Raw genomic sequence first — 26,880 nt, 5'->3', positions numbered from 1 at the left:
CATTTTTAGGGTCGACCCATTCCATTAATTTCCAATCTTTGCATTTTAATTTATCTCGAGGTAAAGAGTTTCGTTTGCTGTTTAAATTTCCCATGGTTTTATTTTCTAAATTTCGGAGTTGGCGGTTCGAATGGCACCTACAGTGTCCTAAAGCCAACTTTATTCACAGGACAGTGGTTAAATATTCGATGTGGAGTAAGTCTCCTTTCACCTTCCCAGCAGGGAAGCGGAGAGTTCTCTAGCCTCTGCACCTCACACAAAGCCACTGTTTACAATCCTGTGTTTTTATATAGAGGAGAGCTCAAATGAGATCACTCTCAGTCAAACCGCACACAAACACACCACACGCGTTTTTCACCACTTTTAGGAATAACAGAGGAGTCCGCACCTCCTTGCGGAATTTAACTAACAATTAATCGCTAGGTTTAACTAACAATTAGTTAGGGGGCTCCGCACCGCCCCGCGGAATTTAACTGTTCCTATTTCACTTGACAGGGTCTAGAATTCCCAAGGTTTTAGTGACTTCTCGTCACTTTTCTCTTTAAGTGACCTCTTGTCACCGCTCATTCATTCCTTTTAGTAGAATCAATATTCCTACTCACAGTCCGCTGGTCCTTTTCCTCGGGTGATTTCGGCAGTCCCCCCAGCGTCCAGCCGAACCGCTCGAGGCAGTCCCGTCAAAGGGCTTTTGTTTACCTTGGCCAAGGATTTTTCCTGCGTCGAGGAGTCCCGCCGGAGCCGCAAGGACGTATAGAAATCCCGGACGAGCCCCCAATTTCTGTTAGGTTTTTACAGACAGAGTGAATAAATGTTAAGAGAAACGCACCAACGGACAGACCACAAGTGAGGCAGAATATTGAGTCGTAGCTTGCGCAAGGAGTGCAGTACAGACAGCTTACAATGCCCAACCTACACTAAAGTCTGTCTGCATCCTTGCTCTCTTTATTTGGGGAATTTTCCTCATCACATGTGTAGCAGAAACCAAATAAGGGTAGGGGGAAGCGCAAACGGTTTCTGCTTTTGGTAAGCGCAGGAAACTTCTGGTGTGTGTAGATTACTGCAAACGTTATGCTAATGTGGCGACATAGGAAAGAGCAAACAGAGTTCATCAAGTTCAATGGGTTCAAGCAGTCTTATCAGCAAGGACCAGGGGCGCTCCCAGCGCTCCATTTCTTGAGGGTGTGAGGTGCCGAGTCAGCCACTTGAGGAAGGCTGACACAATGTCGTTGCTGCTGTCTCTCGCTGACCGAGACAAGACCTCACACCTTGGCTGATGTGGTATTCTGTGGTGGACATAAGAACAGCAAAGCAGAACAACGAACGCACGTACGCAGATCTAATCTAACGGTAGATCTAACGAGACATCATTTACTGTAATATAGTAATATAGAAACTAAAAGAGAACGCATGATAACATATATATACAATTTTCCAACATCTTTGCTGCCATCCTTCTACCAAGGAATTATGTCGATGTGATATGAGGAATTCTATTTAGACAAAATAGTGCTGTGATGCCATATTGGTGCAGAGGAATGATGTTGAAGTGAACCGAGGAGCTCAGTTTGGACAAATATGGAGTTTTGCTACAATCTTGATGCTAAGGAACTATGTGGAAGTGAGTAGAACAGCGTTCATTTAGCCAGAAGTGGCCATTCTGTGGCATGATGATGTCAAAGAACGACATAAAAGTGAATTGAGTAGGTCAATTTATCAATCCAATAGTAGCCTTTTGCTGCCATCCATAAGAAATTCTTTACATTTGACGCTCATTTTAGGCTCACGCTCTACTGTGGTCTGATTTGGTGACATTACTGCAATAATCTCCTCCTTGCTACTTCAGCAAAAGGGAACAACCGAACTTGATCAGGAATGTTACGTCTCCATCGAGACTGGAACGCTTTCAAGGCACACTGTAAAAGAAAATAAATTGAGCTTCTAAAATATGCATATAAAAAGCTGCAAAAGCCATACTCATAAGGTAGACAACCAAATTGTGCAAAAAGAAGCCTGTAACCGCTGGAAAGAATTTTTCCTGGTGAATCTTTTGGAAATGCGGCAGGATCGACAGAAGGTGCGATGCTTTCAAAGCAGGCAGCTTGTGTCCCAACGCGGGTATGAAACATGCTGGCTTTTGGGAATGTATCCTTCTCTTGTGCTTTTTTTTTTTTTTTTTTTGGTGTTGTATGTTCTCACAGAGAAAGGGTTAGGGGAGAAGAAATGGAAGGGGGGGGGGGGGGGGGGCGCAATGATAAGGCTGAATGCGGCTCTGTGTCGGCTGTAGATTTGCGTGGCGTCGAGATGACCAAAAGCCTCGCCGGTCCTCTAACTGGATTTCTTCACGGAAAGCCTCTGTTCTCTCGACTTGTTCAGCACCACCGTGGCCTGGCGGGAGACAAGACAGCAGTTGAGTTGATTTTGTACTGTGTATGTGAGCTTGTTTATAATTAGCACTCGAGTAGCTAGTTTGGTTTAATGGTTTCATATCTTGCTCCTGGTGGTATACGCTTTGAATATCAAAATGATATCAAACAAGCGTCGATTGATTCGATAAACTGCTCGCTGTTGTACTCGGATTGGCCTTTGCACTTTCTCACAACGTCGCACGTGTGAACCTGAATGTGCCGTTGATGGGACTTGCTTGCCGTGGCCTGTGGGCATTTTGAAGTTTGCATGTGGTGAACGTGACAAACATCCAAAACAGGAAGCTGAACTTAGCTGCCAGCAAATCACGTCAGTCGCAGAGCTGAACTTTGATTAACCTCCTCCTCTTGTTCAATGCGGTTTGTCATCTGATTTAATTCTGCAAATTGTTTCTTTCAACTCAAAACAGCCTTCACGGTGGAGAGGAAGGAATCATTCCATATTTTTTTTGCTTTGGGTGGAATGGTCCATTCATTCGATATAGATTCAAAAATAGTACTTTCTACAAACTTATTTCACTGTTTGTGATAACGCGCCATCCGATTTTCCCATGCCAGAAGGCCTGTAATGACCGAATATAGGCTGGGAAAACACAGCGGCTTACGATGAAGAGCATCAAAGACTCCCGTGACTGAGCAATTGGAGGTGACCTAACAGCAACCTTTTGCTACAAAGCACAATTCAGCACTGACATTAAACGGAATGCGCCGATCCACCTTTGTTCACCTATCTCGGAATACACAAATCATGTGTGCAAAGTGTGTTAACATACACCAAGAGGATATTTTAAGGATGAAACTAATAAATGTTTTTTTTCATTTCTTTGATGAAGCATTTTGTGTAGCGTTTGTGCTTGCAAATTTATCTGGTCAACAGTGTCTGAAAAGTAGCTAAATCTCAACTCTACATTTAGAAGCAAAATGAGAAGGATTCATGTGATATGATCAAACCCCCCCAAATGGGCAGTATTGTTCAACAATTGAACATTGCAGCAAATAATAGTTTGTAAAAAAATAAATAAAAATAACACCCACACACATGGATTGACCCAAAGAATACATTTCAGAAAAATATATAACATTCACCAAAATGTGACTCAGTTTTTGGGCTGACAATTTTGGATATACTTCTTTCTCACTCTGATCAACGCCCCCCCCATTTATTTTTTCAATACTAATGGTGGGCCGTGTTAAAATACACTTTCCCGATATTCTAGGTCAAAAGCAAATTTTATATTTAGTAAATTCCCGGTTTAATCCCACAAATTCCCATTCATTCCCACACAAAACTTTCAACGTTAAAAATCCCCAGAGTTTTGCAAATCTAGTTACCAAGTGATCACACATCAAGTGTGACTTCAATCCCAACCTCCGCGTTTTATCACAAGACAAACGAACGTCATCTGACCTGTTCCAGCACGGTGCCCGCCGCCTGGTCGATGGCTCCGCCCACATCCCGGTAGCGGCCCGAGTAGCGGATGAAGGCCCAAGTCAGCATGGACATCATGACCAAGCCCAGGACGCAGTCGCACACCAGGGCGAAGGTGGACAGGCCCACGAAGAGCAGCACACCCGACAGCACGTACAGGAGGCAGACGAGCACGAACAGCACGGCTGGAGTTCGGAATGCACTGAACAGATTCTTTGACTGTACAAAAAAAAAAAAAACGTTTACAGTTATACAGACCTTAAAACATGTCTACCCCACAACAAACGGATTCTCATTTTTGTCTCTTTTTTTTTATTTGCCTGCCCTCCTCACCTTTCCACCTTTGTAAAATAAAAGCGCCAGTTCACACACACCGGTGGTCCCGTCAGACATTTTTGGACATGGACTGATGCCATTCATTCCTGCAGAGCTGAGCTAACGTGAGCAACTAATGTCGCTGACCTCGTTGTGCTTGGTGAACGACTCCCACATCTCCACCAGCTCCTTCTCCAGCTGCTCTTGGTAGCGGTCGCAAAACTCCTGGCCGCCCATCTTCTTGGTGGAGGAGAAGGAGAAGAGAGCCTCCTTGAAGTAAAATTGGTGCTTCTCCTCCAGTGACTCAGGAGACACATAGGGCAGGTCTCCGCCACACATCTGAGAGACAAAGAGGAGCATATTTTATCTCATAGTCTTTAAGCTCCTGTACCCCTAGGTTTTATACTAGCTTTATAATATCATTTAATTTCTCTATGACTCATTCTCGGGGGCTGCAGATAGGCATCACGCTATAAATATTTAAAAAATTGAGATTAAAAAAAAAAAAAAAAGGCAAAAATGGAGAATACTACCTAGAAAAAAAAAAACAGGACATTTTGACAAGTCATCATGCACGCAAAAAAGATTTGCCTAAAAACACAAAAATGGTAACTGAATGAGAAATACATTACTTAAATTAAGGAAAATCATCGAGTTTAGTATAGTGCTTTTCCACTCGGAGCACTAAGAAGAAAAAAAGAAAAACAATTTGGCTTGGTAAGAAAGTTCAAACATGTCAACAGCTAGCATCAAGTCTGTCAGTACAACAGCGTCGTCTTGCACTGAACCCACCTTCTCCATGTTCCTGTAATACTGATCTTTACTCGCCGCCACGGCTGCCAGGTTGTTGGCCTCCGCTGTCGCCTGGCGAGACGAACAAACGTGTTAAGACGAGCTAAAGTTCACAACAGACACTTTTGTTTTTGTCAATCTTTCCGGTGCTTACCATGAGCATACTCTTTGGCTGGGGCAAGTCCTCTCCCTGGTAAATCTTGATGTAAGCCTGGCAAGAAAGCGCTCACAGTTAAGTTTGGCAGTGAACCAAACACAAGAGAAACGCCAAAAGAGACCCACGGAGGCACAAACACGAGAGGCGAGTTACCTTGAAGTACTCCAGCAGGCCTCTGCAGGTGACTTTGTTTCCATTGATCTCCTTCTCGGCCAAGTTGTCGGGATGCAGGAGATCGGGGATCAAAATCTTCAGCTGCTCTTTGAACTCCAGTGCCACCGCTGACAAAACCAACACAAGGACTTGGAACCTGAGTACTGTCAACCACCGCCGTTCATTTTGTACTACGGCATGCTGGTTTTTGCAGTAAACTTCAACTGGGAATGGGAAGTTAACAACTTGAAGCAAGCACACTTGGCCTCTTATTTAGAGAACTGTGCGAGCGAGTCTTCATTTTGTTTACTTACAGAGCTGCTACGTAATATGGCTCCTATTTATCCAGAATACTACAAAATGTTTTTAAATGTGTTGAATTGATATTTCACACGATTTAATGTACCGAAAAAAAAAATAAAAACGACTTCTCACCATTAAGTTGTCCTTCAAAAGTCGGGCTGGTGGCAACTCTCAAACCAGGGTGTGGCAGCAGGAAGCAGGAAATGTTGGTGAAGCAGGAGTGGATGTGCTCCCTCACCGTTTGCAGCTCCTCGTGCTGGGCCTCCTTGACCTTCAAGAAGAACAAAGCGAGGAAGTTCATCTCCCAGAGGAACCAAAGCTTGCTCGCATTTGCTTCTGCCTTGTGTTACCTGTAATCGTTTCTCCAGGAATTCGTTGCCTCCTTTAAAGCCGTACGTGTACTCGTAGGGGAAGCTCCAGTCGCGGATGAGGAACATCAAGGACTGTACAGCACAGGGTAAAAGGAAGGATACAAGAGATGCATCAGGACAAAACAAAAAAAGTGTCGGGAAATGTTGTCATACCTGGAAAGGCTTCAGGAAGATTTCATCCAAGGCCAGCCGGCCGTACTCGGTGAAAAGCTGCCAGACAGACAGTTACACAAGACTTGAATCATTCCATGGGAAAAAATTCAATGGTCAGAAGCACAATTAACCCTGATTAATAAAATAGCACAAACTGAACAGCAATGACGATTTCAACTTTTTTAAACATCTAAAGAAAAAAAAAAGGACTTACAAATTACATGTATGCTAATACAATATGTCGATCACGATTACACATTTACAGTAAATTTATGCAAATATATATATGTATATTTGCATTCATGTGACTTCACCAAGTTAGTTACCTGTAGCTGCTGCAGGTCATCTTCTTGGATGTTCTGGGACAAATTGTAAATCTACAAACAAGAAACCACACCAGTGAGAAACAATGTCAGTGTGACACCAACTGGGAATTAAAAGAATCTGCTATATGCGATAAATGCCAACAATTTGCGCTGAAAGTTCGTCAGGAGGGCTGTGGGAAATGATCCACAACAAATATTCCATTTCAGTGTCGTCAATAAAGTACTTAGTGGCAGGATGAACACTTCAATGCTCTTCCACTAGATGGCACAAGATGTATTCACTTGAGACATTTTTGGTTTGGGCTTTGCCCAGTCTCGTCATTCTACTCCTCGTTCGAGAAAGTTGTGAAAAATACAAAAACGCCAGTCAGCATTCAAGATTTTAGAGAAAGTGAACTTGTGTCACGGTCATTTCACAATGCATATTCATCTTGAAACTTCGACTTTTTCTGAATATTGTATGCGCCTGGGCTTAGAATGAATTAATTAGGACAATCACCTGAATGGAGCTGGTCATGGTGCTGAGGGCAAAGATGGTGGCACAGTCTTTCACTGTGGACTGGTTATCAAAAGCTCCCTGAGTGTCCATAAGCATTACTGCCACCTGCAGGAGTACACACGCAAAACACAAGAAGATAGGTGATCACTTTGGTTTCATTATTATTGCAGCATAAGTACCCTTGTTAAAAAATAAATTCAAAAAAATACCCAAGGTGGCGGGAATTATGAACATTGGCAAAAAACAGTCAGTGTTAGCACAAACCCTTCCGTTTTCTGCAATACAAAGAAAACGCCCTCCCTCCCTAATGAACATCAGAGCTTTATTTGGCATCAGTCACGGGCACTTTAAACAGCGTCGGACTTTGCATGAATTTGAATGCCATTTTAATCCAAACAGGCACGGCGCCAATTACAAGAGTGTGTATCCTTGTGCAATCACCTCTTGCGATACATTTTTGTTGTGCTCAACTGAGTTGTATGGGCTACAGGAGAATGTTTTATACAATTGCCTCATTTATTATACTTCACTAATTGGCCATTTGAATAGGGGTGTGTGAACTTTTTGGTGACAAAATGGTGGCTATCTTGTTTCTATGTCATCTCCTTGTGTTGCGTAGGTGTGCTTAATATTCTGGCGCTTCACATGTCCGGCGCACGGTGACCACCTCGCTTCCATCACTTTTCTGGATGGGGAAGACCTCGCTCCAGATCTGGATGCCGGTCGTCTCCGGTTCCGAGCCACCTCGCCAGGAGAATCCCGTCAGGGGCTCGTCGTCGTTACCCAGCCAGTTTTCGTCACCCTGCGGTTTACGCGACGAGGAGAAAGAGGTGAGGTCAAACTACCCTGGGGAAAGTGCCGAGTATAAAAAGGCAGTAAACCCAGTGGCGCCACTAAAACAAAACAAATCAGCTGGTTGGTGAACTCCACCCTGGCTGTCATCCTGAATCACATCTTGTCGACAAACTTGTCAGTTTGCATGTTGCGGCAGGGAGGGGCAACATCGTGTGACCTTGTACTTTTTCGGTTCAACCCTACTCTGTAGTCACATTACAGGCCCAAGTGGCTTGATAGTTTTTGAAAAAGTGAGGTCTGCCATTGCTCACCTTTCTGTACATATATCGCAACATGAAGTCGAGCAGGAAGCTCTTGCCCTTCCTGAAGGCGCCGGCCACCGAAAGCACCACCACATTTTTGTCTCGCACGGTCGGGGTCAAGAGGACGCGCTCGAGCGCTTCCTCGTCCAGCGTAAAGGAGTGATCCTCCTTGCACACCGTCACTATCTGAACTGGGCCCGGTTTGCTCCCCATTGCTGCTGCCTGTGGGAACAACCACACCGTCAACAGTTGCACAACATCACAAGCCAAAGACAACAATGAAATGGAATATTCAAATTTTTTTTGACGTTTTACCAAATTTACTTTGTTCAGCAAATACTATATGTTCTGCCTGTATTTCATATTATCATTGTTATTCAGGAAGCAAATAAGAAGTTATTTTAGTCATATATTTTTAAACTATTCATTCGAGGACAGTAGTTATCTTTCTTTCTGTCAAAGCTAAATAGATAGAGATTTTTGCATGAAATTTCAGAATTAACTTAAAATGCCATTTGTGTTATGCCACCGAGCCACATTTATGAATTTTTACATTGGTTAAATTAGTTAGTTCATAACTCGGATTGCAATGTCTTATGGTAAGTAAATAATTTGATGGAGTGCTATAGTTATCAATGTTTTAAGAAACAATTATTTTATCGATTATCCGATTGATTATTAGAATATCTATTGATTCTGCCTTAATAAACGACATAATAAAGGAGAAAGATTTTTTTTTCGTTAGTCTTCATTGAGACATGATCACTATCGAAGAGGTTTTGTTTGGACTTTTTTGTAAAATAATTATTTGATGAATCATTTCATTAGTGTTTGATTTCAGTGTATGGCTAATGGATTTCATGTGACAAAGTGTGAAGAATGTCACAAGTTCATTATAGTTGGTAATGCTGAGTGAGTTTCATGTTGCTACTCAGGCTTACTTTGCCGAGCAAACTAGTTCCTTGCCTGCTGTTTGTAACCCCAAAAGAGCCTGTCCATGACGCCATCAAAGAAACATTAGGAAGAGTTCAGGACAAGATATTAACTACGCGGTGTATGTACACTTGGCGACGCCCCAACCTACACATGGTCACAATGCGCAGCTCTGTATTAATTAGAAAATGTGCATGCTTCGATGGCTGTCACACTTTGTGGCTTTAGGCTAAGCGTCTCACTGTCGATTGGACGGCCTTCAAGGAGCTCCTTTGTTATTGGCGCTTCTGTGGAGGAACAAGACAGCTCCCACCATGAGGAGCACAACAGGCCCTTTCTCACTTGGAAAAGATGAGAAAACATTTGGGCCACATACTTGTACATACTAGTACTGTATCTTACTTGTATGTTTTTTTTTACACAACTAATGCCTTAGTTGCATCACTACCAATGGGCAATTTGGTACTACAAGAGGGTCAGCTAGCGTCTACTAGTTGGGCCAAATAGTGTTACTAGTACTGCACTGTACTTGAAACATGTACTTGGAGGTACACTTGCCGTGTTATTATTTACCAGCGAGGCACATTTGCTCTTCCAGCCCACGGAATTGTCTTATTTGTGAGGACATTGAGCGTCTTAGTACAGAAGATGGAAGTGGGAGATGAAATATATGGAGGGGGAATTCAAACACCTTGCTATCCCCACTTTTGACCCCTTCAAAACAAAAACAATTGAGCACACCGAAAGGGTGTGGTTCTCAGAGGTAACCTTCATGACGCGTTTCTGTGTTGAACACGATTTATTCAATATCAGGTTTTCGTAGTTTGTAGTAAATGACGTCCAGTGCACACTAAACAGTATTAAGAATATTTTTTTCGCTTTCGCCCAATAAAGCGCATGTTACGCGTTTTCACTATTTATACACATCACATATCAAAGCGAGACAGATGTCTGAATTGAATTAACATTAGAATTTGACAAGTAATGCACGCAGACAACAATGACAGTAAAGGAAAGCCTAACGTTTGTTAGCTATCTGTAGCGGTTAAGTCGCAACACAAATTTTGCACAACTGACAGCATCGTAGCAATATAAGTTTAAAGGAAAACTTTACCTCAACTGTGACTTTGTTTCCCTCCCTGGCTGTGAATTGTTGTATGAAAGCTCTTAAAAGCCTTCGACGGGTTTTAAGACGAACTCGTTAGATTGGATCTGCTCACACCAACGTAACTTTTTTTTCTCTCTCCAACACTGGCATGAAAACAACCATGTCAACTTATTCCAGGCGCAAATCCTACACACTTCCGGGTTTAAAGCCACGTGGGACGTTTTGGGAAATGTAGTTATAATGCACTCGTGAGCGATTGGCACAGTTATTGTTTAAACTACAACTCCCAGCGTGCACCATAATAGTTTTTTACTTGGGAAATGTTGTTTTTCACGAGACGACCGGCATCCAGATCTGGAGCGAGGTCTTCCCCATCCAGAAAAGTGATGGAAGCGAGGTGGTCACCGTGCGCCGGACATGTGAAGCGCCAGAATATTAAGCACACCTACGCAACACAAGGAGATGACATAGAAACAAGATAGCCACCATTTTGTCACCAAAAAGTTCACACACCCCTATTCAAATGGCCAATTAGTGAAGTATAAAAAGTGAGGCAATTGTATAAAACATTCTCCTGTAGCCCATACAACTCAGTTGAGCACAACAAAAATGTATCGCAAGAGGCGATTGCACAAGGATACACACTCTTGTAATTGGCGCCGTGCCTGTTTGGATTAAAATCGCATTCAAATTCATGCAAAGTCCGACGCTGTTTAAAGTGCCCGTGACTGATGCCAAATAAAGCTCTGATGTTCATTAGGGAGGGAGGGCGTTTTCTTTGTATTGCAGAAAACGGAAGGGTTTGTGCTAACACTGACTGTTTTTTGCCAATGTTCATCATTTCCGCCACCTTGGGTATTTTTTTGAATTTATTTTTTAACATGGGTACTTATGCTGCAATAATAACGAAACCAAAGTGATCACCTATCTTCTTGTGTTTTGCGTGTGTGCTCCTGCAGGTGGCAGTAATGCTTATGGACACTCAGGGAGCTTTTTATAACCAGTCCACAGTGAAAGACTGTGCCACCATCTTTGCCCTCAGCACCATGACCAGCTCCATTCAGGTGATTGTCCTCATTAATTAATTCTAAGCCAAGGCGCATACAATATTCAGAAAAAGTCGAAGTTTCGAGATGACTATGCATTGTGAAATGACCGTTACACAAGTTCACTTTCTCTAAAATCTTGAATGCTAACTGACTGGCGTTTTTGTATTTTTCACAACTTTCTCGAACGAGGATTAGAATGGCGAGACTGGGCAAAGCCCAAAGCAAAATGTCTCAAGTGAATACATCTTGTGCCATCTAGTGGAAGAGCATTGAAGTGTTCATCCTGCCACTAAGTACTTTATTGACGACACTGAAATGGAATATTTGTTGTGGATCATTTCCCACAGCCCTCCTGATGAACTTTCAGCGCAAATTGTTGGCATATATCGCAGATAGCAGATTCTTTTAATTCCCAGTTGGTGTCACACTGACATTGTTTCTCGTTGATGTGGTTTCTTGTTTGTAGATTTACAATTTGTCCCGGAACATCCAAGAAAATGACCTGCAGCAGCTACAGGTAACTAACTTGGTGAAGTCACATGAATGCAAATATACATATATATATTTGCATAAATTTACTGTAAATGTGTAATTGTGATCGACATATTGTATTAGCATACATGTAATGTGTAAGTCCTTTTTTTCTTCTTTAGATGTTTAAAAAAGTTGAAATCGTCATTGCTGTTCAGTTTGTGCTATTTTATTAATCAGGGTTAATTGTGCTTCTGACCATTGAATTTTTTCCCATGGAATGATTCAAGTCTTGTGTAACTGTCTGTCTGGCAGCTTTTCACCGAGTACGGCCGGCTGGCCTTGGATGAAATCTTCCTGAAGCCTTTCCAGGTAAGACAACATTTCCCGACACTTTTTTTGTTTTGTCCTGATGCATCTCTTGTAGAGATGCACCGATCCGATATCTGGATCGGATATCGGCCCCGATATCAACAAAATAGATGGATCGGGTATCGGAAAATGCAGCCGATCTGTGAGCCGATACTTTCCTTAATCTCTTGGGACGCGGGCTACGTCATACGTCAGCAGCACGTGTGCCGCATGCCACGAGAGTTTTCTAACATGGAGCGAACGTTCGCTTCTCCTCCCCGGGTTGCTAAGCGGACGTCAAACCCTGCGCGTTCGCTTCTCTTCGGGTTGCTAATGGGACGTCAAAGGCTGCGCGTTCGCTTCTCTCCCGAATGGGGGGGGGGGGGGGGAGGCTAATCGGATGTCAAACGCTGCGTGTTCGCTTCTCTTCCGGGGGGGTGTTAATGGGACGTCAAACGCTTTGTGTGGCGGGCTCCATCTAGTGTGGAAACTGAGAAGCTGAGCTCAAGCTTCTTGTGCGGGCCATATTCAATTATGTTTTCAGAATTTGCTGCGGGCCAATAAAAACTGGACCGTTAGTTTGGACACCCCTAATTTAGAGCAAAGAACTGTGTAGTCTGCCTGATGCCATTGCCTTTGGTCTTTTCTGTTCCACATGTAGAGTTATGTAGCTTGTTAAGTCAACCATAATATCGGATCGGTATCGGGTATCGACCGATACGCAAAGCCACGGCATCGGTATCGAAACTGAAAAAGTCGGATCGGTGCATCTCTAATCTCTTGTAACCTTCCTTTTACCCTGTGCTGTACAGTCCTTGATGTTCCTCATCCGCGACTGGAGCTTCCCCTACGAGTGCACGTACGGCTTTAAAGGAGGCAATGAATTCCTGGAGAAACGATTACAGGTAACACAAGGCAGAAGCAAATGCGAGCAAGCTTTGGTTCCTCTGGGAGATGAACTTCCTCGCTTTGTTCTTCTTGAAGGTCAAGGAGGCCCAGCACGAGGAGCTGCAAACGGTGAGGGAGCACATCCACTCCTGCTTCACCAACATTTCCTGCTTCCTGCTGCCACACCCTGGTTTGAGAGTTGCCACCAGCCCGACTTTTGAAGGACAACTTAATGGTGAGAAGTCGTTTTTATTTTTTTTTTCGGTACATTAAATCGTGTGAAATATCAATTCAACACATTTAAAAACATTTTGTAGTATTCTGGATAAATAGGAGCCATATTACGTAGCAGCTCTGTAAGTAAACAAAATGAAGACTCGCTCGCACAGTTCTCTGAATAAGAGGCCAAGTGTGCTTGCTTCAAGTTGTTAACTTCCCATTCCCAGTTGAAGTTTACTGCAAAAACCAGCATGCCGTAGTACAAAATGAACGGCGGCGGTTGACAGTACTCGGGTTCCAAGTCCTTGTGTTGGTTTTGTCAGCGGTGGCACCAGAGTTCAAAGAGCAGCTGAAGATTTTGATCCCCGATCTCCTGCATCCCGACAACCTGGCCGAGAAGGAGATCAATGGAAACAAAGTCACCTGCAGAGGCCTGCTGGAGTACTTCAAGGTAACTCGCCTCTCGTGTTTGTGCCTCCGTGGGTCTCTTTTGGCGTTTCTCTTGTGTTTGGTTCACTGCCAAACTTAACTGTGAGCGCTTTCTTGTCAGGCTTACATCAAGATTTACCAGGGAGAGGACTTGCCCCAGCCAAAGACTATGCTCATGGTAAGCACCGGAAAGATTGACAAAAACAAAAGTGTCTGTTGTGAACTTTAGCTCGTCTTAACACGTTTGTTCGTCTCGCCAGGCGACAGCGGAGGCCAACAACCTGGCAGCCGTGGTGGCGAGTAAAGATCAGTATTACAGGAACATGGAGAAGGTGGGTTCAGTGCAAGACGACGCTGTTGTACTGACAGACTTGATGCTAGCTGTTGACATGTTTGAACTTTCTTACCAAGCCAAATTGTTTTTCCTTTTTTCTTCTTAGTGCTCCGAGTGGAAAAGCACTATACTAAATTCGATGATTTTCCTTAATTTAAGTAATGTATTTCTCATTCAGTTACCATTTTTGTGTTTTTAGGCAAATCTTTTTTGCGTGCATGATGACTTGTCAAAATGTCCTGGTTTTTTTTTTTCTAGGTAATATTTTCCATTTTTACCTTTTTTTTTTTTATCTCAATTTTTAAAATATTTTTAGCGTGATGCCTCTCTGCAGCCCCCGAGAATGAGTCATAGAGAAATTAAATGATATTATAAAGCTAATATAAAGCCTAGGGGTACAGCAGTTTAAAGACTGAGATAAAATATGCTCCTCTTTGTCTCTCAGATGTGTGGCGGAGACCTGCCCTATGTGTCTCCTGAGTCACTGGAGGAGAAGCACCAATTTTACTTCAAGGAGGCTCTCTTCTCCTTCTCCTCCACCAAGAAGATGGGCGGCCAGGAGTTTTGCGACCGCTACCAAGAGCAGCTGGAGAAGGAGCTGGTGGAGATGTGGGAGTCGTTCACCAAGCACAACGAGGTCAGCGACATTAGTTGCGCACGTTAGCTCAGCTCTGCAGGAATGAATGGCATCAATCCATGTCCAAAAATGTCTGACGGGACCACCGGTGTGTGTGAACTGGCGCTTTTATTTTACAAAGGCGGAAAGGTGAGGAGGGCAGGGAAATAAAAAAAGAGACAAAAATGAGAATCCGTTTGTTGTAGGGTAGACATGTTTTAAGGTCTGTATAATATGGCATCACAGCACTATTTTGTCTAAATAGAATTCCTCATATCACATCGACATAATTCCTTGGTAGAAAGATGGCAGCAAAGAATTTTTGTCTTGGTGAAACTTTAGTATACAGTAATTCCAAGATGGTGTCAAAGCACTCTGTTTGTCTAATCCTCCATTGATCCCTTGCCTGAAAGATGGAGGCAAAGCACTATTTGACTAAATGAAGCATTTTACCTCACGTCAACATAGTTCCTTGGCCTTAAGATGTTGGTAAAAGCACAACCAACTCAACTGCTGTCTTGTCTCCCACCAGGCCACGGTGGTGCTGAACAAGTCGAGAGAACAGAGGCTTTCCGTGAAGAAATCCAGTTAGAGGACCGGCGAGGCTTTTGGTCATCTCGACGCCACGCAAATCTACAGCCGACACAGAGCCGCATTCAGCCTTATCATTGCGCCCCCACCCCCCTTCCATTTCTTCTCCCCTAACCCTTTCTCTGTGAGAACATACAACACCAAAAAAAAAAAAAAAGCACAAGAGAAGGATACATTCCCAAAAGCCAGCATGTTTCATACCCGCGTTGGGACACAAGCTGCCTGCTTTGAAAGCATCGCACCTTCTGTCGATCCTGCCGCATTTCCAAAAGATTCACCAGGAAAAGTTCTTTCCAGCGGTTACAGGCTTCTTTTTGCACAATTTGGTTGTCTACCTTATGAGGATGGCTTTTGCAGCTTTTTATATGCATATTTTAGAAGTTCAATTTATTTTCTTTTACAGTGTGCCTTGGAAGCGTTCCAGTCTCGATGGAGACGTAACATTCCTGATCAAGTTCGGTTGTTCCCTTTTGCTGAAGTAGCAAGGAGGAGATTGTTGCAGTAATGTCACCAAATCAGACCACAGTAGAGCGTGAGCCTAAAATGAGCGTCAAATGTAAAGAATTTCTTATGGATGGCAGCAAAAGGCTACTATTGGATTGATAAATTGACCACTTTAACAGATAGGCTCCACGTCTTTGACCCTGACTGAGAAAATGAGTTTTTTTCCTGTGCCCATTCTTTCTTTACCCATCAATATTTAAAACACCCACAAAAAAAAAACCTCACAAATTACACATGAGTGTGTATTATTTGTGAGTGTATATCTTGTGAGAACTGTGGCCCTTTTGTCGTCTCTTTGATTTTGGTTGCGTTAACTCCTTTGCAAAATAAAATCAATTACATAGTTTGCATTCAGTCGTAATATAGCTTCCACAATGTGAATGCTAATATACAATGGCAAACTCCATGGTCACACAGCCTAGCGATTAGCATTTATGTGTTTAATGCTAGTGTTTTGTACAGTAATGATTACTTCATTTGGATAGTTTTACAAAAATAGTAGTTTTCCTTAGAGTTGAATATAATTATTTGGATTTGGATTACACTTTTATTTGAATTAGGGAGGTATTTTCATAGAAGGAAAATATTACTATGAAGATTATTACGACTATTAACTCTCACTTTTTCAGAAAGTGCGACATAATAGTCTCTGAATGTCACTTTGTTAAATGTTGGTAATAAAAATCAGGAAAAGTGCTGAGAGCAATACTGGACTTCCCCAATATCCCAAATTGTGTACCAAACCTTTATTTAGACCAGGATTTATCGAACATGTCAGAAATGGAGTTAGCCCACATCTTTTCTCAGTGGCATTTTTCCCCCCCCAGAGGTCGTCGTGAATGATGGAGAACCTGTGCCACACCCTGGCGCCATTATGCCCTTGTCCTGCTGCTTTTGGGGGGGCTTTCTCCTCCTTTTCTTTTCTTATGGATGGCAGCAAAAGGCTACTATTGGATTGATAAATTGACCAACTCAATTCACTTTTATGTCGTTCTTTGACATCATGATGCCACTGAATGGCCACTTCTGGCTAAATGAACGCTCTTTTACTCACTTCAACATAGTTCCTTGGCATCAAGATTGTAGCAAAACTCCATATTTGTCCAAACTGAGCTCCTCGGTTCACTTGAACATCATTCCGCTGCACCAATATGGCATCACAGCACTATTTTGTCTAAATAGAATTCCTCATATCACATAGACATAATTCCTTGGTAGAAAGATGGCAGCAAAGAATTTTTGTCTTGGTGAAACTTTAGTATACAGTAATTCTAAGATGGTGTCAAAGCACTCTGTTTGTCTAATCCTCCATTGATCCCTTGCCTGAAAGATGGAGGCAAAGCACTATTTGACTAAATGAAGCATTTTACCTCACGTCAACATAGTTCCTTGGCCTTAAGATGTTGGTAAAAGCACAACTTTTGTCCGAGTGTAGCTCATCTTTTCCCTTCAATAGATGTCCTTGTCACCAAGATGGCGCCAAATGAATGCTTAAAGTTTAAAAAAAGAATAACTTGATGTACCATACATTATTTTGAAATGACAAACAAGCAAGCATGTGGAGGTTTACTCGAACAAAAGAAAAATCCTGCATTCCAAATTCTCTACTGAGCATTCCCTTTCGTGTTATTCAAAATAGATTTTGATACAGAAAAGTTGATATTTTCTAGATAGGTTATTTATAGAAAGTGCCTTCTGTAATGTTTACAACTCCAAAGGTTCTATTGATTGACAAAGATCATCTAACTTGATGATGTAGTGACCACGTAGCCAAAGACTTTGCTTTGCTTTTGCAGCCTCTTCGAGTTAGTCCATCTTGCTACGATGAATATACTGTACGTATAGTACTGCTGTGTTAACGAGACATGACTTTGTTTTTTTTTTATGAGCATTCCCTTTCGTGTTATTCAAAATAGATTTTGATACAGAAAAGTTGATATTTTCTAGATAGGTTATTTATAGAAAGTGCCTTCTGTAATGTTTACAACTCCAAAGGTTCTATTGATTGACAAAGATCATCTAACTTGATGATGTAGCGACCACGTAGCCAAAGACTTTGCTTTGCTTTTGCAGCCTCTTCGAGTTAGTCCATCTTGCTACGATGAATATACTGTATGTATAGTACTGCTGTGTTAATGAGACATGACTTTGTTTTTTTTTTATGAGTTGTATCTCCACCAGGATACATTGGACACATCCCCAGGGATGTGTAGCTTCACAGACACATTGTTGTATTTTTTCAGAGTTGTGGGTTAAGAATTAAGAACAATAACATTTAGTTGTTTTTTTATATTAAATTATAAACAATTTAATAATTTTAATATAACTTCAACAGCTCAGGGACATCAAAGAGAGAAAAATGCCACGTGCGCCATCCGATGTGTGGAGACATTTCACACAAGCTAATTTGCAAGGAAAGTCTTTGTATATCTGCAAATATTGTGAAAAGGCATACACAAAAAATGCCACAAAAATGCAGCAGCATATTGCAAAGTGCAACAAATTTCCTCAAGGCTCAACACGTGCAATAGATGGGAGTTCCACTACAGATGAAAATAAATCTGCATCAGCCGCATCAGAGTCAGATACCCTCTCATCAGCTCCTGGTCCCTCTGGCATCAGAGGATTCTTTGATCATATGGATGAACAAAGCAAGAGACGTGCAGATGAGTGTAGCGCTCGTGCAGTCTATGCAACTGGCTCACCCCTGATGCTAACGGCCAATGTGTACTGGAAGAGATTTTTGAATGTTCTCCGGCCAGCATACACCCCCCCAACCAGACATGCGCTATCCACTCATTTGCTGGATGAAGAGTTTGGCAGGGTGCAGACAAAAGTCAAGGAAACTATTGACAAAGCAGACTGTATTTCAGTCATCTCAGATGGATGGTCAAATATCCGTGGACAGGGTATCATCAACTACATTGTCACCACTCCTAAACCTGTATTCTTCAAGAGTGTAGACACAAAGGACAACAGACACACAGGCATCTACATTGCTGATCAGCTGAAAGTGGTCATCAATGATCTTGGACCAGAGAAGGTTTTTGCACTTGTGACTGATAATGCGGCAAATATGAAGGTTGCCTGGGAACACGTGGAGGAGACCTTCCCTCATATAACAACCATTGGCTGTGCTGCCCATGCTCTCAATCTTCTCCTTAAAGACATAATGGCACTGAAGACAATGGACACTCTATACAAGCGAGTGAAGCAAGTTGTCAAGTATGTGAAGGGCAAACAAGTAGCTTCAGCAACTTATCTGTCAAAGCAAAAGGAAAAAAACAAAAATACCACGCTGAAGCTCCCCAGCATCACACGATGGGGTGGCGTTGTCATCATGTATGACAGTCTTTTGGATGGAAAGGAGTCCCTGCAAGAGATGGCCATATCCCAGACTGCAGGCATCGAAAGTGACATAAAGAAAGTCATGTTAGATGATGTGTTTTGGGAAAGATTGTCCAGCAGTCTGGGAATCCTCAAACCAATTGCAGCAGCAATAGCCAAGATAGAGGGTGATGGTGCCATCTTATCAGATGTCCAGTGTCTTTTTGCAGACCTCAAAGAAGACATCCAGACAGTCCTGCCCACTTCCCTACTGCTTAAAGCAGAGGAAACTGCTGTTGTGAAGTTGCTAGAAAAGCGCAGGGAGTTCTGCATGAAGCCGTTGCATGCAGCAGCATACATGCTGGACCCAAAATATGACAGGGATTTACTCTCTGGGGAAGAGATGAGCAGTGCTTACACCGTTATTACAGCCTTGTCAGACCACCTGGGCCTTGATAAAGGCAAAGTACTTGGCAGTTTGGCAAAGTACAGAACAAAGCAAGGCCTTTGGGAAGGGGATGCAATCTGGCAGTCATGCCAGCATATATCTGCAGCCACCTGGTGGAAGGGACTTTGTGGATCGGAGGCTCTTGCACCTATAGCCTCCATCATACTCCAGATCCCACCATCATCAGCTGCCTCAGAGCGAAACTGGTCCATGTTTGGGAACACACACACACACAAAGGTGCGCAACAGGCTCACAAATCTGAGAGTGGAAAAATTGGTTGCTATTCGGGCTAACCTGAGGCTCTTTGAGCCTGACAAAGAGCCATCCTCCACAAGGCTGGACAGTGACTCTGAAGAGGAAGAGTTAGAGTCCGATGTTGAGGAAGTGGACATGCAGGATGTTGAGACCCACGAATGCCTACTGCCTGAAAGGGTTTAGCAAGAAAATTAGAAGCTTGAGAAGCTCTAGGGAAGCTGACTTTTTTTTATGTGCATGTGGATTGGGACTTTTTTGGAGAGATTTATTTAACATTTTGAATGGGACTTTGTTTGGATTTTTGGATTAGGGGGAGGCATTTGTGTTCATTTTTGAGTAAAATTTAACTCCACGTTCATGTGTTTGTTCTGTTTGATTGTTCAACTTATAAATAAATCTGTTTTAATTGTATCTGCTTTAATTGTATTATTTTGCTTATAACTAAACAATTATTTTTGCTTAGATATGATACCTTTCCACTAAATTACCCTCAATTCCCATAAATTCCCATTAAATTCCCATAAATTCCCATAAATTCCCATAATTCCCATGGAAAGTTTCCAATTTGGAATATTTCCAAAATTCCCGAGCTTAACTTCCCATGGAAATTTACCGGAAACTTTCCGGAAATTTACCGGAAATTTTCCACCCCTTTGCAACCCTACTCAGGAGACACATAAGGCAGGTCTCCGCCACACATCTGAGAGACAAAGAGGAGCATATTTTATCTCAGTCTTTAAACTGCTGTACCCCTAGGTTTTATATTAGCTTTATAATATCATTTAATTTCTCTATGACTCATTCTCGGGGGCTGCAGAGAGGCATCACGCTAAAAATATTTTAAAAATTGAGATAAAAAAAAAATAAAAAATGGTAAAAATGGAAAATATTACCTAGAAAAAAAAAAAAAAGGACATTTTGACAAGTCAGCATGCACGCAAAAAAGATTTGCCTAAAAACCCAAAAATGGGAACTGAATGAGAAATACATTACTTAAATTAAGGAAAATCATCGAGTTTACTATAGTGCTTTTCCACTCGGAGCACTAAGTTTGGCAGTGAACCAAACACAAGAGAAACGCCAAAAGAGACCCACGGAGGCACAAACACGAGAGGCGAGTTACCTTGAAGTACTCCAGCAGGCCTCTGCAGGTGACTTTGTTTCCATTGATCTCCTTCTCGGCCAGGTTGTCGGGATGCAGGAGATCGGGGATCAAAATCTTCAGCTGCTCTTTGAACTCTGGTGCCACCGCTGACAAAACCAACACAAGGACTTGGAACCCGAGTACTGTCAACCGCCGCCGTTCATTTTGTACTACGGCATGCTGGTTTTTGCAGTAAACTTCAACTGGGAATGGGAAGTTAACAACTTGAAGCAAGCACACTTGGCCTCTTATTTAGAGAACTGTGCGAGCGAGTCTTCATTTTGTTTACTTATAGAGCTGCTACGTAATATGGCTCCTATTTATCCAGAATACTACAAAATGTTTTTAAATGTGTTGAATTGATATTTCACACGATTTAATGTACCGAAAAAAATAATAAAAACGACTTCTCACCATTAAGTTGTCCTTCAAAAGTCGGGCTGGTGGCAACTCTCAAACCAGGGTGTGGCAGCAGGAAGCAGGAAATGTTGGTGAAGCAGGAGTGGATGTGCTCCCTCACCGTTTGCAGCTCCTCATGCTGGGCCTCCTTGACCTTCAAGAAGAACAAAGCGAGGAAGTTCATCTCCCAGAGGAACCAAAGCTTGCTCGCATTTGCTTCTGCCTTGTGTTACGTGTAATCGTTTCTCCAGGAATTCGTTGCCTCCTTTAAAGCCGTACGTGTACTCGTAGGGGAAGCTCCAGTCGCGGATGAGGAACATCAAGGACTGTACAGCACAGGGTAAAAGGAAGGTTACAAGAGATGCATCAGGACAAAACAAAAAAAGTGTCGGGAAATGTTGTCATACCTGGAAAGGCTTCAGGCGGATTTCATCCAAGGCCAGCCGGCCGTACTCGGTGAAAAGCTGCCAGACAGACAGTTACACAAGACTTGAATCATTCCATGGGAAAAAATTCAATGGTCAGAAGCACAATTAACCCTGATTAATAAAATAGCACAAACTGAACAGCAATGACGATTTCAACTTTTTTAAACATCTAAAGAAGAAAAAAAGGACTTACACATTACATGTATGCTAATACAATATGTCGATCACAATTACACATTTACAGTAAATTTATGCAAATATATATATGTATATTTGCATTCATGTGACTTCACCAAGTTAGTTACCTGTAGCTGCTGCAGGTCATTTTCTTGGATGTTCTGGGACAAATTGTAAATCTACAAACAAGAAACCACATCAACGAGAAACAATGTCAGTGTGACACCAACTGGGAATTAAAAGAATCTGCTATCTGCGATATATGCCAACAATTTGCACGGAAAGTTCATCAGGAGGGCTGTGGGAAATGATCCACAACAAATATTCCATTTCAGTGTCGTCAATAAAGTACTTAGTGGCAGGATGAACACTTCAATGCTCTTCCACTAGATGGCACAAGATGTATTCACTTGAGACATTTTTGCTTTGGGCTTTGCCCAGTCTCGCCATTCTAATCCTCGTTCGAGAAAGTTGTGAAAAATACAAGTCAGTTAGCATTCAAGATTTTAGAGAAAGTGAACTTGTGTAACGGTCATTTCACAATGCATATTCATCTCGAAACTTTGACTTTTTCTGAATATTGTATGCGCCTTGGCTTAGAATTAATTAATAAAGACCATCACCTGAATGGAGCTGGTCATGGTGCTGAGGGCAAAGATGGCGGCACAGTCTTTCACTGTGGACTGGTTATCAAAAGCTCCCTGAGTGTCCATAAGCATTACTGCCACCTGCAGGAGCACACACGCAAAACACAAGAAGATAGGTGATCACTTTGGTTTCGTTATTATTGCAGCATAAGAACCCTTGTTAAAAAATAAATTCAAAAAAATACCCAAGGTGGCGGGAATTATTAACATTGGCAAAAAACAGTCAGTGTTAGCACAAACCCTTCCGTTTTCTGCAATACAAAGAAAACGCCCTCCCTCCCTAATGAACATCAGAGCTTTATTTGGCATCAGTCACGGGCACTTTAAACAGCGTCGGACTTTGCATGAATTTGAATGCGATTTTAATCCAAACAGGCACGGCGCCAATTACAAGAGTGTGTATCCTTGTGCAATCGCCTCTTGCGATACATTTTTGTTGTGCTCAACTGAGTTGTATGGGCTACAGGAGAATGTTTTATACAATTGCCTCACTTTTTATACTTCACTAATTGGCCATTTGAATAGGGGTGTGTGAACTTTTTGGTGACAAAATGGTGGCTATCTTGTTTCTATGTCATCTCCTTGTGTTGCGTAGGTGTGCTTAATATTCTGGCGCTTCACATGTCCGGCGCACGGTGACCACCTCGCTTCCATCACTTTTCTGGATGGGGAAGACCTCGCTCCAGATCTGGATGCCGGTCGTCTCCGGTTCCGAGCCACCTCGCCAGGAGAATCCCGTCAGGGGCTCGTCGTCGTTACCCAGCCAGTTTTCGTCACCCTGCGGTTTACGCGACGAGGAGAAAGATGTGAGGTCAAACTACCCTGGGGAAAGTGCAGAGTATAAAGAGGCAGTAAACCCAGTGGCGCCACTAAAACAAAACAAATCAGCTGGTTGGTGAACTCCACCCTGGCTGTCATCCTGAATCACATCTTGTCGACAAACTTGTCAGTTTGCATGTTGCGGCAGGGAGGGGCAACATCGTGTGACCTTGTACTTTTTCGGTTCAACCCTACTCTGTATTCACATTACAGGCCCATGTGGCTTGATAGTTTTTGAAAAAGTGAGGTCTACCATTGCTCACCTTTCTGTACATGTATCGCAACATGAAGTCGAGCAGGAAGCTCTTGCCCTTCCTGAAGGCGCCGGCCACCGAAAGCACCACCACATTTTTGTCTCGCACGGTCGGGGTCAAGAGGATGCGCTCGAGCGCTTCCTCGTCCAGCGTAAAGGAGTGATCCTCCTTGCACACCGTCACTATCTGAACTGGGCCCGGTTTGCTCCCCATTGTTGCTGCCTGTGGGAACAACCACACCGTCGACAGTTGCACAACATCACAAGCCAAAGACAACAATGAAATGGAATATTCAAAATTTTTTTGACGTTTTACCAAATTTACTTTGTTCAGCAAATACTATGTGTTCTGCCTGTATTTCATATTATCATTGTTATTAAGGAAGCAAATAAGAAGTTATTTTAGTCATATATTTTTAAACTATTCATTCGAGGACAGTAGTTATCTTTCTTTCTGTCAAAGCTAAATAAATAGGGATTTTTGCATGAAATTTCAGAATTAACTTAAAATGCCATTTGTGTTAAGCCACAGAGCCACATTTATGAATTTTTACAATGGTTAAATTAGTTAGTTCATAACTCGGATTGCAATGTCTTATGGTAAGTAAATTTTTGTGTGTTTTGGGGTGTTCTCTTGTATTGAGGGGTGCTGGTTGGCCGCTGTTCCTTTTTTTTCCTCTGTCTTTTAGCTTTGATTTGCTTTGATGTCTTTTATCTTGAGCACTTTCTGACTTTCTTTGTGGCGCCGTTGTGTGGCAGCCTTGAGAGAGCCTATCGAGTTACGCTCATGCCATCTGTGTGTCTTTCGTATACCCACTCTGTGGTATGGATACCGCTGGGGCCTGAATTTCCCCACCCTTGGGGATCAATAAATATTCAATCAATCAATAATTTGATGGAGTGCTATAGTTATCAATGTTTTAAGAAACAATTATTTTATCGATTATCCGATTGATTATTAGAATATCTATTGTTTCTGCCTTAATAAATGACATAATAAAGGAGAAAGATTTTTTTTTCGTTAGTCCTCATTGAGACATGATCACTATCGAAGAGGTTTTGTTTGGACTTTTTTGTAAAATAATTATTTGATGAATCATTTCATTAGTGTTTGATTTCAGTGTATGGCTAATGGATTTCATGCATGAAATTCCTGTGAATCCTCAAATGAGTAACAAATGCAGGGACTGAAGCTGTGGTGAAATTACAGTACTTGCATGAGTAATTCATTTTGAAGTGATAGTGATGGTCGGCTTACTTTTAGTTTCTGGACGTCGAGGCGTGTGCTTGGTAGTGGAGCCGCCGCCAGAAGAAAAACCCACACGGAGGCAGAAGGTGGAAAACAGGCGGGAAAATTCTCTTCTCGCGCGCGCAGCAGAAAAATATAAAATAACAATACAATACCGACCGTCGTACTGACACTCCTAGTCCTTCAGTAAGGTTTGGGGGGGAAAAAGAGAATCTTGTCCGTTAAAGTGACTACTATCTCAAGCTAGCTAAGAGATAAGTAACCAGCAGCTAGCTCTGTCTGCCCTCTCTCTCGAGACCGAAAAACGGCGCTCTCTCGGTGCCTTTTCGCTGCCAAACTAAAACAATTTAACACAGACGACGAAAACACATAGAAACACACAAAAAAACCACCGCAAAACACAAAGCCTTGTGTCGGAAATTTTGTCGGAGCTAGAGGTGCGTGCAACCGCTATGATCGCGATTTGTCCCGTTTACTTTGATGTGATTGACCAATCAAAATCGTTGAACTCTCTTGATTCTCATTGGTTAAATTCATGTCACCCCATGTCAGCCCATCTCCCCCAGTAAAAAAGAAAAGAGAAAAAAACGTAAAGTTGATAATAAGGCAATGCCATGGTGTGTCATGGAGTTAAAAGTCAATGATTATATAATAATTATACGATAATCATTGATTTTATTATGAGATATTTTATATCTAATATATATCTGTATACACACACACACATACATACATATATATATAGAGAAAATACATTCATCAACGACATTGACAATGAAAATATAGTAAGTTACTTTTCTATTTACAGTACCATACTGGCTATTGTGATTTTTTTTACAGTACTGCTTCGACTACTTTGTTTTTCACTGTAATACTTAAACTACTGTGATTTTGTCATGTTTACGCTGTCTAACTGTAACATTTACAGCGACTTACTGTAATAGTTATTCACAGTAAGGTTACTGTGTTAAATACAGTAAACAACTGTGGATCTCACAGCCATTTGTTACAGTGTGTGACAAAGTGTGAAGAATGTCACAAGTTCATTATAGTTGGTAATGCTGAGTGAGTTTCATGTTGCTACTCAGGCTTACTTTGCCGAGCAAACTAGTTCCTTGCCTGCTGTTTGTAACCCCAAAAGAGCCTGTCCATGACGCCATCAAAGAAACATTAGGAAGAGTTCAGGACAAGATATTAACTACGCAGTGTATGTACACTTGGCGACGCCCCAACCTACACATGGTCACAATGCGCAGCTCTGTATTAATTAGAAAATGTGCACGCTTCGATGGCTGTCACACTTTGTGGCTTTAGGCTAAGCGTCTCACTGTCGATTGGACGGCCTTCAAGGAGCTCCTTTGTTATTGGCGCTTCTGTGGAGGAACAAGACAGCTCCCACCATGAGGAGCACAACAGGCCCTTTCTCACTTGGAAAAGATGAGAAAACATTTGGGCCACATACTTGTACATACTAGTACTGTATCTTACTCGTATGTTTTTTTTTTTTACACAACTAATGCCTTAGTTGCATAACTACCAATGGGCAATTTGGTACTACAAGAGGGTCAGCTAGCGTCTACTAGTTGGGCCAAATAGTGTTACTAGTACTGCACTGTACTTGAAACATGTACTTGGAGGTACACTTGCCGTGTTATTATTTACCAGCGAGGTACATTTGCTCTTCCAGCCCACGGAATTGATTGATTGATTGATTGATTGATTGAATATTTATTGATCCCCAGTGGTGGGGAAATTCAGGCCCCAGCAGTATAGTATCCACACCAAAGAGTGGGTATACAAAAGACACACAGATGGCATGAGCGCAACTCAATAACTCTCACAAGGCTGCCACACAACGGGGCCACAAAGAAAGTCAGAAAGTGCTCAAGATAAAAGCCATCAAAGCCCATCAAAGCTAAAAGACAAAGGAAAAAAGTAACAGCGGCCAACCAGCACCCCAAATACAAGAGAACACAAAACACACAAAATAGCCTCCACGGGGTCCATCGACAGGTGTAAGGGCAGTCCAGTTCAACGGCGCCCAATGGACCGTGGTCGTGAATCGGTGAAAACATCACAAAGCAGGCAAACGTGTGAGCAGCTTCCCGGGCACCCAGCCGGGGCACGTGCAGATGGTCACCACGAGGCAAAACAAGAAGGCAAAAAATTCAAACAATCAATAGTAAGAGTGATGAATAAATAATAAATAAACAGATAACACA

General features: G+C 42.3%; 3 protein-coding genes across 4 annotated transcripts; 1 reads left to right on the top strand and 2 right to left on the bottom strand.

The window, feature by feature from the left end:
- Positions 1 to 1,692: 1,692 nt before the first annotated feature.
- Positions 1,693 to 10,260, bottom strand: LOC133158666 (atlastin-3-like). 2 transcript variants are annotated; one of them, XM_061286048.1, is made up of 14 exons: positions 10,066 to 10,260; positions 8,028 to 8,240; positions 7,589 to 7,723; positions 6,922 to 7,026; positions 6,423 to 6,473; positions 6,097 to 6,153; positions 5,923 to 6,015; positions 5,705 to 5,843; positions 5,270 to 5,397; positions 5,114 to 5,170; positions 4,960 to 5,031; positions 4,315 to 4,506; positions 3,832 to 4,071; positions 1,693 to 2,385 (listed from the first exon to the last, which is right to left on the bottom strand). In XM_061286048.1, the coding sequence occupies exons 2-14, from the start codon at positions 8,229 to 8,231 to the stop codon at positions 2,326 to 2,328; spliced, it is 1,533 nt and encodes a 510-aa protein (XP_061142032.1). In that variant the 5' UTR covers positions 8,232 to 8,240; positions 10,066 to 10,260; the 3' UTR covers positions 1,693 to 2,325. The 2 variants fall into 2 exon arrangements, with proteins under 2 accessions (XP_061142032.1, XP_061142113.1); XM_061286129.1 differs by lacking the exon at positions 4,315 to 4,506.
- Positions 10,261 to 10,396: 136 nt separating this feature from the next.
- LOC133159423 (atlastin-3-like) lies at positions 10,397 to 20,092 on the top strand. The gene is made up of 10 exons (XM_061286426.1): positions 10,397 to 10,456; positions 11,019 to 11,123; positions 11,575 to 11,625; positions 11,895 to 11,951; positions 12,743 to 12,835; positions 12,915 to 13,053; positions 13,361 to 13,488; positions 13,588 to 13,644; positions 13,727 to 13,798; positions 14,246 to 20,092. The coding sequence occupies exons 2-10, from the start codon at positions 11,028 to 11,030 to the stop codon at positions 14,462 to 14,464; spliced, it is 912 nt and encodes a 303-aa protein (XP_061142410.1). The 5' UTR covers positions 10,397 to 10,456; positions 11,019 to 11,027; the 3' UTR covers positions 14,465 to 20,092.
- On the bottom strand, positions 17,602 to 26,796 carry LOC133159243 (atlastin-3-like). The gene is made up of 9 exons (XM_061286194.1): positions 24,668 to 26,796; positions 23,420 to 23,632; positions 22,981 to 23,115; positions 22,314 to 22,418; positions 21,819 to 21,869; positions 21,493 to 21,549; positions 21,319 to 21,411; positions 21,101 to 21,239; positions 17,602 to 20,793 (listed from the first exon to the last, which is right to left on the bottom strand). Exons 2-9 carry the CDS (start codon positions 23,621 to 23,623, stop codon positions 20,588 to 20,590), a joined length of 990 nt encoding a protein of 329 aa, XP_061142178.1. The 5' UTR covers positions 23,624 to 23,632; positions 24,668 to 26,796; the 3' UTR covers positions 17,602 to 20,587.
- Positions 26,797 to 26,880: the final 84 nt, after the last annotated feature.

This window comes from Syngnathus typhle, linkage group LG1, assembly GCF_033458585.1.
Source record: "Syngnathus typhle isolate RoL2023-S1 ecotype Sweden linkage group LG1, RoL_Styp_1.0, whole genome shotgun sequence".
In the NCBI taxonomy this organism is placed as follows: Eukaryota; Metazoa; Chordata; class Actinopteri; order Syngnathiformes; family Syngnathidae; genus Syngnathus; species Syngnathus typhle.
The sequence above is the reverse complement of the archived record's forward strand: the minus strand, read 5'-3'. Positions and strand labels throughout refer to the sequence as shown.

What these genes read in the sequence shown, in the direction of transcription:
- LOC133159243 (XM_061286194.1), bottom strand. Translation starts at nt 23,623, where the DNA reads ATGGGGAGCAAACCGGGCCCAGTTCAGATAGTGACGGTGTGCAAGGAG. An exon ending in TGCGATACATGTACAGAAAG is followed by an intron (nt 23,116 to 23,419) that starts GTGAGCAATGGT and finishes CGTAAACCGCAG; the next exon opens with GGTGACGAAAACTGGCTGGG. An exon ending in TCCTGGAGAAACGATTACAC is followed by an intron (nt 21,240 to 21,318) that starts GTAACACAAGGC and finishes TTCTTCTTGAAG; the next exon opens with GTCAAGGAGGCCCAGCATGA.
- LOC133159423 (XM_061286426.1), top strand. Translation starts at nt 11,028, where the DNA reads ATGCTTATGGACACTCAGGGAGCTTTTTATAACCAGTCCACAGTGAAA. An exon ending in ATGACCTGCAGCAGCTACAG is followed by an intron (nt 11,626 to 11,894) that starts GTAACTAACTTG and finishes TCTGTCTGGCAG; the next exon opens with CTTTTCACCGAGTACGGCCG. An exon ending in ATTACAGGAACATGGAGAAG is followed by an intron (nt 13,799 to 14,245) that starts GTGGGTTCAGTG and finishes TTTGTCTCTCAG; the next exon opens with ATGTGTGGCGGAGACCTGCC.
- LOC133158666 (XM_061286048.1), bottom strand. Translation starts at nt 8,231, where the DNA reads ATGGGGAGCAAACCGGGCCCAGTTCAGATAGTGACGGTGTGCAAGGAG. An exon ending in TGCGATATATGTACAGAAAG is followed by an intron (nt 7,724 to 8,027) that starts GTGAGCAATGGC and finishes CGTAAACCGCAG; the next exon opens with GGTGACGAAAACTGGCTGGG. An exon ending in AGCCAAAGAGTATGCTCATG is followed by an intron (nt 5,032 to 5,113) that starts GTAAGCACCGGA and finishes TCGTCTCGCCAG; the next exon opens with GCGACAGCGGAGGCCAACAA.